The 16,548-nt window shown below is 40.6% G+C and overlaps 1 protein-coding gene across 3 annotated transcripts in view; it reads right to left on the reverse strand.

Annotated features, from left to right (window-relative positions):
* Positions 1 to 16,548, reverse strand: part of MACO1 (macoilin 1) — a 71,280-nt gene that overhangs the window by 29,429 nt on the left and 25,303 nt on the right. For 2 of the 3 annotated variants that reach the window (XR_003732180.2, NM_001038650.1), the window contains 2 exon segments: positions 14,208 to 14,386; positions 11,815 to 12,316 (listed from right to left, as the gene is read on the reverse strand). The exons of the other annotated variant lie outside the window; for it this stretch is intronic. Coding sequence is in view for 1 of the 2 variants with exons in the window: in NM_001038650.1 (NP_001033739.1) it covers positions 11,815 to 12,316; positions 14,208 to 14,386 (681 nt within the window). In the remaining variant the exon portion in view is untranslated. 3 annotated transcript variants of the gene reach the window in all.

The following is a 16,548-nucleotide window of genomic DNA, read 5'->3' on the forward strand; positions in this document are numbered from 1 at the left end:
ACCTCTGACTCCTGGGTTCAAGCAATTCTCATGCTTCAGTCTCCTGAGTAGCTGGGATTACAGGTACATGCCACCACGCCCAGCTAATTTTTGTATTTTTAGTAGAGACAGGGTTTCGCCATGTTGGCCAGGCTGGTCTCGAACTCCTGACCTCAAATGATCCACCTGCCTCAGCCTCCCAAAGTGTGGACTTACAGGTGTGAGCCACCGCGCCTGGCCCCTACCCATATTTTTCAATGGAGTCATACTATGCAATCTGTTTTGCTACCTGCCCCCTCCCCAGCCCACTTTAGCAAACAATCTTGGGTTCCTTTAATTACCTTAGGATGGGCTTGCACCTTTCAAGAGAATTGTTTGTTATCTTTCCCGGTTCCCCACTAAGGACTTGTCAGGGTCTTGGAGGAAGGATGGAATCGTCCATGAGAGGCCACCTGCCCCTGGGTTACCAGTCCAGGAATGCTCACAGGCTCTGTCTGCTGAACTGACTGCTCTGTCTTGCTTCAACCCCATGGTCAGGTCCTAGCTTTGGATTCTATTCTTGCTTCATGCCTATAACAACCTTGGGCTATATGCTCTGAATCTTCTTCTCCACCTTCTGTTGCAACTTGGACCAGCACCTTTCTCTCTTGCCCTGGAGGTGGGAGCCAGCCTTATCCACTCCTAACCCTGACCCAGGCCAGTTTCCTGTAAGAGATAAAGAATGATAGAAAGATAGATAGTAAATAGTATTGGCCCCCAAATTTACTAGTGGCTTTGAAATGCTTCTCTAAGATCATAAAATAGGGACACTCTCTCTTTACTTTGCTCTGTTTTATAGTTATTCACACCAAATCATATCGAATCCACTGATTATGAAAAATCAGTATATAAAAATATAGTCCTTTCTATTCAACTAATGTATAATTTTAAATTGGGTGTAGACATCTCATAATGTGGAGAAACAAAAAATAAGTACTATAAAATGTCTCCTGTAGTTTTTTCCTAAACTGCAAGACCAAATACACCAAGGAGTCTTATAAAAGTCAGAGGTTGGCCGGGCATGGTGGCTCACACCTATAATCCCAGCACTTTGGGAAGCTGAGGCGGGTGAATCACAAAGTCAGGAGTTCGAGACCAGCCTGGTCAATATGGCGAAACCCCCCTCTCTACAAAAATTAGCTGGGCATGGTGGCAAGCGCCTGCAGTGCTAGTTACTCAGGAGACTGAGGCAGGAGAATCACTTGAACCCAGAGGACAGAGGTTGCAGTGAGCCAAGATTGGACCACTGCACTACAGCCTGGGCAACAGAGTGGGACTCTGTCTCAAAAAAAAAAAAAAAAAAAAAAAAAAAAAAAAAGAGGTTACACAGCAGTATTAAATGCTAGTAGCTGGAAGACAAGGTTAAATTCAGAAGTATGAAAGTCTGTGAATTGCTAGTCAAGCCACATTTGAGCAATGTGTGCCATCAGGAAAGTCTAGTCACAGAAGAAAGCTGATTGTTTTTAACATTTGCTATCTTCATTGTTTCCTTTTAAGGAAAAAAGGGCAGATTTATGTTTTAAAATCATAAAACATAAATAGAAGGTTTAAGTGGGCTAGAAAGTACAACGAAGGGCAATGACACTTTGCTCACTCACCAACTTAAACTAGAAAGGAATGAGTCACAAAAACTCGTACCACAGACAACACAACACAACACTAATCAACATACTCACTGATGACTAGAACATTATACAGCTTATTTATAGATTATGTTGCTATCAATATATGAGCTCTAAAAATATTTCTCTAGACTCAGATTTGTTAATTTAAATTAGTACTTGCATATGAGTGTAAGTTAAACACTTCTCAGCTTGGCGTGGTGGCTGACGCCTGTAATCCCAACACTTTGGGAGGCCAAGGCAGGCAGATCACCTGAGGTCAGGAGCTCAAGACCAGCCTGGACAACATGGTGAAACCCTGTCTCTACTAAAAAAATTAAAAAATTAGCCAGGTGTCGTGGCACCGCCTGTAATCCCAGTTACCTGGGAGGCTGAGGCAGGAGAATTACTTGAACCTGGGAGGTGAAGGTTCCGAGATTGCGCCACTGCACTTCAGCCTAGGCGACACAGTGAGACTCTGTCTCCAAAAACAAAACAAAACAAAACAAAAACACTTCTCAGTGTAAACAAATGAGTTAAAAATCTCTCAAAGTGCTTCTCTATGCCTCCCTCTTCTCTGAGGCAGGTCTACCAGTTGCTTCGGAGATTCCTGCAAAAATCCTGAGCAATGATTTCCCCCATTTCCTTTTAGGCTCTCAAGTCTCTAAATAAACAGAACTAATTGTGGGAGCAAACCAAGTTATAAGTAATATCATTTTGATGTGCCTAAAATAACCAAATGAATTTGGAGCAGAATAAAAGAGCGAGTATTCAATATATTACACTTTACCCAGATTTCCATATTCTCCTTAAGAAAAGGCACTTTCCTCTTCCATGGCTTCAAAATTTCTAGGAACTCACACCACCATGGCAATGTGCACACCCCAGGACTCCAGGCCATCCAAGCAGAATGAGGAACAAGGTTAATGGTGGCCTCTCTGCAGGGTAAGTTGATGGTTGCATCCCTGGTTTCAAGTCTTCCTAGTTCAGGGCTTTTATATCTGCTGCTGCCAAGCTAAGCCTACTCCAGATATAAAGAATGATTCCCATGCTGTGGGGCTCTAGGCTGTCTGGACCAGACCAATTCCCAAGTTAGCCCTAATCAGAGTTGAAGTCTCAGAGATCCTGTAAGCTTTCAAGGATACAAGCAGCTGGCCCCCTTCTATTTAGAGATAAGTAAGTACACTCATGTGTCTTTGGCAAGAGCAAGAAGTTTTAACACACAACAGCACCTCTCTTAGCAGAAAAAAAAATTCTGAAATTCTAACCATTTTTTCCACAGATTTTAGCCATGAGATCCTAGAATCTCACTCTAGTGCCAATCCTTGGGCCAATGTTAGTTGTATTTGCATTCAAAACAAAAACTCAAAAAAATATAAAGCAGAACAAGAAAGCAAGCTGATAAAAATTTTTAAAGTACTATGGTATAACAGAAAGGGTTCCAGAAGTCAAGAAACTTCAGTTCTGGTCCTGGCACCGTCACCCTAGCTTGGTCACCCACAGCAGCCATGTAATCTTCTAAGGTTCATTTACTACACTGATAAAAATGAAAAACAACAGAGTTCAAGGAAGCTGATCTAGATAGCTCTTAGATCTCTTCTAGTTGCAAAAAAAAAAAAATCATTCTAAATTCTACTCAGTTTTACTAAGTGGTACTTTACCAAGCAAACTCTGGATACATTTCCTTTCTGACTCTTCATACCAGACACAATTCAACTACTTTAAAGGGTTGATAATATATTAAACACTATAATACAAAAGATCAATCTATCTTAACAAAAAAGGCAGTGGAATGGAAATAAACAGAGAAGAGACGTTTGCTTCAACATTTCCACAGATTATAGATCACTTAGTATTTTGTTACCTCAAAGAGTTAAATTCTCTCCCTTAACAAGGAAACTGAAAGACATAACAATTGTCCACAAGAAACCACTTGGTCTTGGGCTGTTTTGAGAGGGAACCTTGTGGCAAGTACAAACAAAATTGTTGACTCCTCTGTTTGCAGGCCTTGAAACTTCAGGACAGCAGTTCAGGTGCTGCACCCTGCTCTGCCTGATCTTAGAGAGTGATTTCTTTCTTTCTTTTTTTTTTTTCAGAGTCTCGCTCTGTTGCCCAGGCTGGATGTGGTGCGATCTTGGCTCACTGCAACCTCTGCCACTCAGGTTCAAGCGATTCTCCAGCCTCAGCTTCCCAAGTAGCTGGGGTTACAGGTGTGTGCCACCATGCCCAGCTAATTTTGTATTTTTAGTAGAGACGAGGTTTTACCATGTTGGTCAGGCTGGTCTTGAACTCCTGACCTCAAATGATCCACCTGCCTTGGCCTCCCAAAGTGCTAGGATTGAGCCACTGCGCCTGGCTGAGCATGGTTTCTAAATGACCGCACAGGCCTACCATGAAATATTCCACCCTATGTAAAAACGAGCGTTAGACTAAGTTGAGAAAATGATTTTTATATAATTTAAGTGAAAAAAGCAGGACACAAAAACTACACAAACAACTATAAAGGCATGATCTATGAAAGAAAAAATTGATAAGCTAGACCTCATTAAAATAAAAATTTCTGCTCTATAAGACACTGTCAAGAGACTAAAAAGCCTCAGACTGAGAGAAAGTATAACATTTGTAAAAGGCATCTGATAAAGGACTATTATCAAAAATATAGGAAGAACTCTTAGAACTCAACAATAAGAAAACAAACACACTGATTTTAAAATGGGCTGAACTGGCCGGGCGCAGTGGGTCACGCCTGTAATCCCAGCACTTTGGGAGGCTGAGGCAGGCAAATCACCTGAGGTTGGGAGTTTGAGACCAGCCTGACCAACATGGAGAAACTCCGTCTCTACTAAAAGCACAAAATTAGCCAGGCATGGTGGCGCATGTCTGTAATCCCAGCTACTCGAGAGAGGCACGAGAATTGCTTGAACCCAGGAAGTGGAGGTTGTGGTGAGCCAAGATGGCACCATTGCACTCCAGCCTGGGCAACAAGAGTGAAACTCCATCTCAAAAATAAATAAATAAATAAAATGGGCCGAACTAATATCAAAAAGACAAAAAATAACGGATGTTGGCAAGGATGTGGAGAGAAGGAAACCCTTAAACACTGCTGGTGAGAATGTAAATTAATACAACTTCTATGGCAAACAGTATGGAGATTTCTCCAAGAACTACAAGTAAAACTGCCATTCGATCCAGCAATCCCACTACCGGTTAGCTACCCAAAGAAAAAGAAATCAATATATCAAAAATATACCTGCACTTGTATGTTTACTACCACACTAGTCACAACAGCAAAGATACGGAATCATCCTAAGTGTCCATCAATGAAAACGTGGTATACATTTCATTGGACAAAGAAAATGTGGTATACATACACAATGGAATATTGTTCAGTCATAAAAAGAATGAAATTACGTCTTTCGCATCAACATGGGTACAAATGGAGGTCATTATATTAAGTGAAACAAGCCAGACGTGAAAAGCCTGATATTACATGTTCGTACTCATAAGTGGGTGCTAAAAAATGTGTACACATGGACACAGAGAGTTGAATGATAGACAATGGAGACTCGGAAAGGTGAGGGGATGGAAGGAGGGTCAATGATGAGAAGTTGGTTAGCAGATAAAATGTATATTATTTGGGTGAAAGTCCTGACTTGACCAATACACAATCCATGCATGTAACAAAATTGTACTTGTACCCCATGAATTTATACAAATTTTAAAAGTGGGCTAAGACTTTAACAGACACCTCACCAAAAAAAGATGCACAGATGGTAAACAAGCATATAAAAAGATGTAACATCATATCATATGTCACCAGGGAAATGCCAATTAAAACAACGAGATACCGGCCAGGCACAGTGGCTCAAGCCTGTAATCTCAGCACTTTGGGAGGCCGAGACAGGCGGATCACGAGGTCAGGAGATCGAGACCGTCCTGGCTAACATGGTGAAACCCCGTCTCTACTAAAAAATACAAAAACTAGCCGGGCGAGGTGGCGGGTGCCTGTAGTCCCAGCTACTCGGGAGGCTGAGGCAGGAGAATGGCATAAACCCGGGAGGCGGAGCTTGCAGTGAGCTGAGATCCGGCCACTGCACTCCAGCCTGGGCGACAGAGCGAGACTCTATCTCAAAACAAAAACAAAAACAAAAAACAACGAGATACCATTATCCACCTATGAGGGTGGCCAAAATCCAGAACACTGACAATATCAAGTGCTGGTCAGGATTTACAGGAACTCCCATTCATTGCTGGTGGGAATGCAAAATGGTATGGCCACTGTCAAAGACATTGTGGCAGTTTCTTACAACTAAATATACTCTATGATCCAGCAACTGTGCCTCTTGGAATTTATTCAAAGAAGTTGAAAACTTATGTCCACCCCAAAACCGGCACATAGATGTTTACAGCTTTATTTATAATTGCCAAAACTTGGAAAAAACCAAGACGTCCTTCAGCAGGTGAATGGACAAACTTGTGGTATATCCAGACAATAGAATATTATTCAGCACTAAAAAGAAATGAGCTACTAGGCCAGGAAAAGACACAGAGCGGGTTGGGCATGATGGCTCATACCTGTAATCCCAGAACTTTGGGAGGCCGGGGCAGGTGGATCACTTGAGCACAGGAGTTCGAGACCAGCCTGGGCAACATAGTGAGTTCCTGTCTCTATATTTAAATTAAAAAAAAAAAAATTGCCCAGGCACAGTGCCTCATACCTGTAATTCCAGCACTTTGGGAGGCTGAGGTGGCTGGATTACCTGAGGTCAGGAGTTCAAGACCAGCCTGGTTAACATGGCAAAACCCTATCTCTACTAAAAAACCGTCTCTACTAAAAATACAAAAAATTAGCCAGGCACGGTGGCAGGTGCCTGTAATCCAAGCTACTCTGGAGGCTGAGCCAGGAGAATCACTTGAACCTGGGAGGTGAAGGTTGCAGTGAACTGAGATCACGCCTTGCACTCCAGCCTGGGCAACAAGCAGCAAGATTCTATTTCGGTGGGGGGTCAGAAATTATAGGCGGGTGTGGCGGCTCACACCTGTAATCCCAGAACTTTGGGAGGCCTAGGCAGGCGGATCACCTGAGGTCAGGAGTTTGAGACCAGCCTGGCCAACATCGCAAAACCCCATCTGTATGAAAAATACAAAAATTAGCAGGTGTGGTGGTGGCCGCCTATAATCCCAACCATTCAGGAGGCTGAGGCAGGAGAATTGCTTGAACCTGGGAGGCAGAGGTTGCAGTGAGCCGAGATCACGTCATTGCACTCTAGCCTGGGCAACAGAGTAAGACTCCATCTCAAAAAAAAAAAAAAGAAAAAGAAAAAGAAATTATAGGAGACATGGAGGAATCTTAAATGCATATTACTAAGTAAAAGAAGTCAACCTGAAAAGGCTATGCAATATGATTCCAACTATACGACATTCTGGAAAAGGCAAAACTAAAGAGACAGTGAAAAAGATCAGCACTTCCCAGGGGTCAGGGGAGGGGAAGAGGGATGGACAGATGGAGCACAGAGGATTTCTAGGGCAGTAAAACTACTGTGTATACTATAATGGTAGATACATGCCATTATAAATTTATTAAAACCTGTAAGACTGTAAACCTGTAAGACCTGTAAACTATGGACTAGGTGATAATGATGTGTCAATGGAGGTTCATCTGTGTAACAAATGCACCACTCTGGTGGGGGATGCTGACAATGGGAAGGCTAGGCATGCGTGGGGACAGCAGGCATATGAGAAATCTCTGTATCTTCCACTCAATTTTCCTGTGAACCTAAAACTGTTCTAAACATTAAGATCTATTTTAAAAAACACTATAAAATGCTATGATGACAATTATATATAATTAGCCTATGAGAAGACAACAAAATTTTAACAGTGATTTGTGTCATGATTGTGGGACTATTTTCTCTTTTTCTTTTATCTAAAATTGTAAAGACTTTTTTCACACTTAAAATATTTTTAATTGACCACTGAGGAAAAATTTTAAACCAACCTTATTCTAATTTATATTATTCCTTTCCAACTCAGTACTTAGTTAAAACAATGGATCTTCCTCATTGATTTTTCTGTTTTTGACTAGAATTTTTCTCATGTTGGAATCAAAACCATTTTTGGCTTCCAACATTAAGTCTGTTTTTAAATATCTTAGGTAAATAATTCAGAAATCAAGCTGGCAGAACACAGGGTCATTTTGTAAGGTATACGTTTCTAAAACCAAGAGTACTCCGGATTGGCTTTGGCAAGTTCCCAAACTTTCTAAGAAAGGACCCTATAGGTAACACCTATTTATTCCCAGGTTCCTCACCTTCCTCCACATTTCTTTACCTTAGCAATCCACCCAGCACCTTCTGCTCCACATTCTCCTGTATTTCCTCATAAAGCAGCGCTTCTTCCATTCAACCAGTTCCCTGTCCCCATATATCATTCATTGATTCAACATTCACTAAGCACTCTATTTTTATAGAGAGATATTAAAAATGAAAAGAAGCAGCTTCCGCTCCCTGGAGCTCACAATCTAGTAAGGGGGAAAGATCTTCAAAACAAGTGACTGCTATACAATGGACATCAGCACACTTTTTCTGTAAAGGGCCAGACAGTATATACTTTCAGCTTTGCAGGCTATGCATAGTCTCTGTGGCAGCTATTCAGCCCTGCCACTGTAGCACGAAAGTGGCCATTGATATAATGTAAATGAATGAGAGTGGCTGTGTTCCAGTAAAATTTATTTTTACAAAAACAGGCAGTGGGCCAGATTTGGCCTGTGTGCTATTGTAACCCGTGGTATACAGCATACTAAATAACATCCCTAGAGCTGAGAGAGCTTGAGAAAGACCTGCCAGACTGCCTGCCCTTTTACAAGGAATAGCCATCAAACCTTAACTGGACAGCCAAACCAAGCTATAAGAATTCTCCTTGAAACTGGTGGAGCAGTAATGAATTTTCCCCCTAAAAGTCACTGAATTGGTTGCTCAAAAATACCAGTTCTCACCCACAGTTTTCAGACAGACATAGCTGCAGAATGTGTTGCAATTAATCTATTATTACAGTAGAGTTACTGGTTGGTTAATACAGTACTGGTTTTCAAATTTTGTCTTCAACACTTAGAAAAGGGTAGATCAACTTGGGGACACATGGACAGAAAGACTGGAACAACAGACACTAGGGACTTGAAAAGGAGGAAGGGAGGGAGGCAGTCAAGGGCTGAAAAACCTTCCTATTGGGTACTATGTTCACTGTCTAGGTAATGGGATCAATAGAAGCCCAAAGCTCAGTATCATGCAATATGCCCTTGCAACAAACCTGCATATGAACACGTGTGTACCTCCTAAATCTAAAATTAAAAAAAAAAAAAGGAAGAAAAGATCAATTTTATCGCTAAAGCATCCCCGTGGAAGTCTGTCAGCCTGAAACTGTGCACCACCCCAAGTGTGCCTGCAGAAGCAAACAGTCCATGTACATACTGTCAGCCCTGTATGTTTGCATCAGAAGGGATCTTAGAGACCACTGAGTCAAGCCTTCTTCATCTGGATAACAAACTCACTCTTTAGCTAACAACTCAAACATGTCAGGTTTGAATCAGTCACAGTCTCACTGATATGGATCAAAACATACATGAAGTCAAACAAGAGGAAACAGAGGAGACAGTTAAGGAAGGGCAGAAGGAAGTAAGATAAGACCTCCTCCAACCAAGCTGGATAATCTGCTCAGATAGATGCCTTTCCTTTTAAATTCTTCACTGTTGTTCATCATAGAAAAACGTGAAAATGTATAAAAATAAAAAGAAAAAATAAACGCCCAATATTATCAAGGGGTAACAACTATTGTTAACAATTTGGTTCTTTTCCCTTTAAATCATTTTTCTACATATATTAGAAAAAATTGTTTTTCATTAAATTGCTTTCTCCTTTATTCATGAAATGCTTTGACATACTTCCCCATATTCTTTAATATGGCTCAAAAGTATGATTTTATAATATCTATATTAAAAGTTTACCAAATGGATGGACCATAATTTATTTTAAATTTCTCCCATTATCAGATATTTAGATCATCTCCTTATTTTTTATAACATTAAAAGTTGAAAATAATACTGTGGGAGCTTATAAACCTACTTAAATACAATGTTGTCTATTAGTCACTTGAAAGCAAATAGTTCTCCAAAACAGAGTAATACCTGGGGCACTGTAGGTCAAGGCAGAGTACGCATTAGTGACCACAGGAAGAAGCATACTCCTTAGGTGTAGGCATGGGGGTACTGGACCCATGTCATCATCCCCAGCTTACTGGACAATTAGCCATCTGAGTCCTTGAACTTCTCTACTAAAAACAGATCAGATAGTAGAGTCAATCAATATCACAACCGGGACCCAAGGGCAATGGTAGCACAAGACCGAGCTCTGACTGCTTTCTCTGCAACAACCAGCAAAGAAAAAGTATTGTGGCTTGACTGCTATTACTAAACTTGGGTCAGCCTGGGCCACATGGTGAGATCTCCTTTCTACAAAAAATTTTAAAAATTAGCCAGACATAGTGGCATGCGCCTGTAGTCCCGGCTACACAGGAGGGTGAGGTGGGAGGAAAACCTGAGCCCGGGGAAGTGGAGTCTACAGTTAGGTGTGATCACGCCACTACACTCCCGCCTGGCCAACACAGTGAGATCCTATCTCAAAAAAAAATTGTGTAGGAGAAAGGATGGTAAATAGCTGTGACAGATGTTTCACGTATAGCATTTACTGAATTTGTGGGATATTCCTTCTGAAATAGAAGGTCAACTAATTGGTCTTTCTCCCATGGGCATCTGGAGGAGGAGGGTTCTCTTCCACGTATTTTTTTCTGCTAGGCACAATGGCCAGAATGTCATAACAAATGGATATGGATGCCAGCCAGGCAACAGCAATAGTATGCTTCCCAAAGTAGCCTGGGGGCTGTGAAACCTCAAGAGTTTCTATTAGTAGAACCCAGATATACCTCGCTTAGTTTAACTGTCAATCAGAAAATTAAAACAAATTAATAATCTAGTTCATACCATTTATAATGCTAGAAAGCCTCCTTCCTAGAATAAATGGATTGCCTAAAGGACTGCCTAAAGCAAGCCAGAGGAAGAGGAATATAACTTACTAGAAGGGGAGAGTTTCAATTGCCCTCTTGAGTTACATACACACAAAAAAGCTCCAGTTTAGATCTCAGTTTCCAAATTAAAGATCTGAGGTGAAAGGAACATATTTGTGTTTGCCTAACATAAGCCACATAAAATCCAGTAAAATTAAGTCTGAGCCAGTCAACATAATAAAACAATGTTATTCTTTTATGGCCGGGCGCAGTGGCTCACATCTGTAATCCCAGCACTTTGGGAGGCCGAAGTGGGTGGATCACCTGAGGTCAGGAGTTTGAGACCAGCCTGGCCAACATGGTGAAATCCTGTCTCTATTAAAAATACAAAACAATTAGCTGGGTGTGGTGGCAAGCACCTGTAATCCCAGTTAGTCGGGAGGTTGAGGCAGGAGAATCACTTGGAGCCAGGAGGCGGAGGTTGCAGTGAGCCGAGATCGTGCCAGCCTGGGCGACAGAGCAAGACTTCATCTCAAAAAAAAAAAAAAAAAAAAAATTCATTTAATTAAAATGAGAAAAGGAACATTCCTAATTAAACTCCGTGACTAACACTGTGTTTGTCCATAGATATTTGTGAAAGAAATTGCTTTTCAAACCTAACTTTCCCAGAGTTATCTAGGATAATTCATATTTTAAAAACAAACAGAAAAACAAAACAAGCACAAAGTAATAAGGACAACTTTCTCACCCCTCTCCTGCAATGTGTATCTGTTTGACAGAGATTTGCATGAACAAGCACAAACTCTTCTTTTTGTGTTTTTGCCAAAAGAACTTTGGACATGCAAAGAGAAAAGGACAAGGACCAAAGAAGTGCCTTTCAACACTACTAGAAGAATCAAGTTACAGGTCAATTTGTCACATGTGGGAAGTAATCACTGTCACTCCTTATTCAGAACACTGGAAGTAGCTGAAGTCAATGCTTCAACACAATAACACAAGGTGGCCAACAAACTCATGTAAAACACCACATGTCACTAGTCACAGTATCTGATTACAAACAATCCCTACAGGCCCATATGGGAGTATGTCGAGAGTACGTCAAGTTTACTGGAAAGTGTTAGGACACAGCATGCGCACTTACCTTACCAGTGCGTCTGGTTTGCTTAGCTGGTTATTAGGAATACAGTTTTCCATTAAGTCCTTGTGTGTACTTGGGCTCTTGCTAGTGCATTTCTGCTTCTTCTCATTTTTACTAGATGAGGAAGGAATGCTCCCATTTGTGGCGCTATGACTTCGAGGTGAGGAGTTCACAACTCCACTGGCATTTTTGTAATTTTTTGAGGAAGCAGTGCATGAGTCCTCTTTCAAGAGATTTTCTGTACTTCCCACAAGATCATTATTTAATCTTTTACTATTGATATGGTTTTCCATATACTCAATCTCTTGTATTTTAGAGTCTACAGGTTGTAGAATATTGTTGTTATTTATTCCAAGGTTGTGTTTTTTGGCATCCTTGTCCTTTTCTTTTCCTTTTTCTCGGTATTCTATCTCTGGCAAAGTTGTGGAGAGTTTTTTGTTGGCTGGGATACCTCCGTTGTGGTGTATAAGGATCGAAGAATCCATATCAGGTAATCCTTTGGCTGCTACAATACCAAAAACAAACCAACAAACAAAAAGCCCACACCAGAGTATTTAGTTTTTTAACAACACAGATTAATTCAACAAACTATTATCTACACTTAAGAAATTCACATTAGTTTGCACACTCATTTAGAAGTAATAACCACAGTACATTACGCTAATCAAGAAGCAAATCCTCATAATTTACTAGAAGATGTAGGAAGAAAAACAGAAGAAAATCCAAATACCTTTAAGAAACTCCACATTTAGAAAATCGCCATCATTTATGAAAATGATGGCCAGTAAAGGTCTAGTCTTGAAAACAAGATCAGGGTTTTATAATTAGGGCACACTTTGTGTATTAGTCAAATCAAACTCGCCTATCATTGAGGTGAGAGGACAAAGGCAGATCCTAAGAAGTCATATTTTTTAAGTACCTGGAGTAAATGAACTGCTAATAACTTTACTGAAAAGAAAGAGGTTAAATGAAACAAAAGAAGAGGAATAATTTTAGGATACAGGACATCTATCCTTTTTCTGGACTCTAGTGTTGAGGTAATAAGGAAGTCTGTATCCTTCACCAGATCACTCAGAAAGAATTTTGTGTTTCAGGTCTACACATTCCAATTTATTAAAATCTACTTGAAGAGATATTTTTGTACCACATCAGACAAAAAGATAATTTTGAAATATATAAAAACACAACCTCAAACTTTCAACTCTCAAACCAATGGAAACCAGTTACTGCCAATTATCTATTTCTATTGGTCAAATGCCCATGAGAGAGATTCCATCAGAAATGGTTCAATTTAAAATCTGCATTACATTATACGAAGCATTTAGAATACGACCTATCCATCTTGGCTCTATTCAGAAGACATCTGGCTTCTAAAGTTCAATTCTACATGTCTACATCTCCATTGTGCTTATACTTTGGTTCTTGACTTGCTTCAATTACCAATTCACATAGTTCCATACTATTTTGTTGCTAAGAATATATATTTTATTTTTTTTTATTTTTTGAGACGGAGTCTTGCTCTGTAGCCCGGGCTGGAGTGCAGTGGCCAGATCTCAGCTCACTGCAAGCTCCGCCTCCCGGGTTTACGCCATTCTCCTGCCTCAGCCTCCGGAGTAGCTGGGACTACAGGCGCCCGCCACCTCGCCCGGCTAGTTTTTTGTATTTTTAGTAGAGACGGGGTTTCACCGTGTTAGCCAGGATGGTCTTGATCTCCTGACCTCGTGATCCGCCCGTCTCGGCCTCCCAAAGTGCTGGGATTACAGGCTTGAGCCACCGCGCCCGGCCAAGAATATATATTTTAAAATACGTAAAACAGGCTGGGCAAAATGGCTCATGCCTGTAATCCCTGTACCTTAGGAGGTGGAGGTGGGAAGATTGCTTGAGATCAGGAGTTCGAGACCAGCCTGAACAACACAATCAGACCTCATCTCTACAAAAAAATAATTTTAAAAAATTAGCCAGGCATAGTGGCATGTGCTTATGGTAGCAGCTGTTCAGGAGGCTGAGGAGGGAGCATTACTTTGCTCCCAGGAGTTTGAGGCTGCAGTGTGCCATAACTGTTACCGCTGCACTCCGGCTTAGGCAACAGAGTGAGACCCTCCCTGTCTCAAAAAACTAAATTTAAAAAAAAAAATCAGAATTAAAATATAAAAAAGATATAAATATATTTTAAAATAATAAAATAAACATATTTAAACACATAGTCTTCAGACAGTATGTAAAAAACTTCATTCACAATCTGTATTTCATTGACCAAACAAAACAATGACCCTGAGGAGAAACACCATTAGACAGAAAAAATGAAATCCTCGCTACTTTTCCAGAAAAGAAAATTCTACCAAGAGACAAAATAATGACTAGCCTATTGAGCCAACAGCTTTAGGGTAAAGACCTACCTTCCTCAGCCTCTTTTTCTTGCTTTTGTAGCATCTGTTGCTCTGGAGGGAGAGCTTGTTGAAGAAGTTGCATGTAAAACTCATTCTCTTTTTGTACTTCTTTTTGCTTCCTTAACCGCATTTTGTAGCTTACGTAACTTTTGAAGCCAAAGCCCAAAGTTACCACAGGGTACCCAATACTAGAAAGAAGACAATCCAGCCAGTAATTGCAGGTTTAAAATGAACCATGTGTGTCTCAAGCACATGAGAATACCTATGGCTTAAAATTTAAAGATAAATTCTAATTGATGATGGTAGTTGAGAATAGCATTCACTAGACACACAAATAAATGTAATGTCCACTGTGGAAATCAGAAGCAACTGGCACACAGAACAAAACCCCCAGGAACAACAGGACTGCTAGACCGTAAGAGGACACTTCCCATTAGACTTTGGCATTCTTCAAATTAATTCAAGGAGTCACCACAGTTGACTGTCAGATACAGTGGCTAATCCCTTGAAGAAATACTGAAGAACTACCTTATGCATTAGAACTTAGGCATCTATTTGTACCCTTTTTTTTTTTTTGAAACGGAGTCTCGCTCTGTTGCCCAGGCTGGAGTGCAGTGGCGCGATCTCGGCTCACTGCAACCTCCTCCTTCCAGGTTCAAGTGAGTCTCCTGCCTCTGCCTCCCGAGTAGCTGGGACTACAGGCCAGCGCCACCATGCCCAGCTAATTTTGTATTTTTAGTAGACAGGGTTTCACCAAGTTGGCCAGGATGGTCTTGATCTCTCCACCTGGTGATCCATCCACCTCGGCCTCCCAAAGTGCTGGGATTACAGGTGTGAGCCACCACGCCTGGCCTGTATGCTTTTGAAAACTAAAAGGGTAGAGACTTTATGCATAGCCAAAAGTAAACGTGTTAAAAAAAAAAAAAAAATCACAAGAACATCATTTGATTTTTAATACTAGAAGGCAGGGTCAAATTCAGGTGACTACTTTAACTTAATCTTCTTGCTGCCTGACGGGTACTGCCACCAGCTATTCCTTGAAGATTGGTTCATAAACACTCTGTCATATATAAATTCTGTCATACATAAATTCAAGAATCATTTAAATAAGTATCTGATATGATCAGTGCCAACATTTGGTTTGTATCACCAAATTAAACCAGCTGTACTTAGAACTCTAATCTCTGGGATAGAAAGTTAAATATTTTCATTGAACTTATCAGCCTGCCTAACAACATTTCAAAGCCTCTGCAAACACTGTCAAGCCCATATAGGTTTCACTAACATGAAAATGTATCAATTTATAATTAGTCTAAATGTGGTCTCACTACAAACTTATGGTGACATGTTTTTTGACCAAGTTCATTTAATTTGTTTGTAAAAAGACTAAAAATACTGGAAACAGTATTTTTTTTTAGTTGATTGCTATTTATTTTGGTTTCTGCCATAAATATTAGTAAAAATTGGTGTGTTTAGGAGAAACATACATTAGGTGGTAAGTTCCACAATAGATATAAATAACAATCAAGCTCATTTTTCAAAAATGTTTCATGGTTAAGATGAATAATTAATTAATAATATCTTAATATTCATTAGCATGTTATAAAGAGAAATAATATTCAGTCAAAAATTATTAATAATATTATCTTACTTTTATAAATAGGCTAAGGAAATTCTGAATTATTTTAAGTTTCATGAAATAGCCATATATTTCATCAAGACCTTCTGGAATCTTTACCTGATTACAATGAACATAGCTAACATTCATCAGACACCTATGTGCTTGGCATTAAGTTGAATACTTTAGATGTATCACTTCAGTTCCTTTTTCCCATGACCCAGAGAGGCAGGTAAGAAAACCATGGCTTAGGGCCGGGCGCGGTGGCTCAAGCCTGTAATCCCAGCACTTTGGGAGGCCGAGACGGGTGGATCACAAGGTCAGGAGATCGAGACCATCCTGGCTAACACGGCAAAACCCCGTCTCTACTAAAAACACAAAAAATTAGCCGGGCGAGGTGGCGGCACCTGTGGTCCCAGCTACTCAGGAGGCTGAGGCAGGAGAATGGCGTAAACCCGGGAGGCGGAGCTTGCAGTGAGCTGAGATCCGGCCACTGCACTCCAGCCTGGGCGACAGAGCGAGACTCCGTCTCAAAAAAAAAAAAAAAAAAAAGAAAACCATGGCTTAGAGGCAATGACACACACAAGGCAACACAGCTGTCAGGGGACAGAGCTGGGATTCACCCATCTGCCTGAAAAGGGGGCTCATGCTCTTTCCAACCATGCTGTACTGCTTTCTGGGTCCATGTAAACTTTCTAAGAATAAATTTACAGTTGAACTTAACATTCTACA

Source organism: Macaca mulatta, chromosome 1, assembly GCF_049350105.2.
Source record: "Macaca mulatta isolate MMU2019108-1 chromosome 1, T2T-MMU8v2.0, whole genome shotgun sequence".
Taxonomy (NCBI): Eukaryota; Metazoa; Chordata; class Mammalia; order Primates; family Cercopithecidae; genus Macaca; species Macaca mulatta.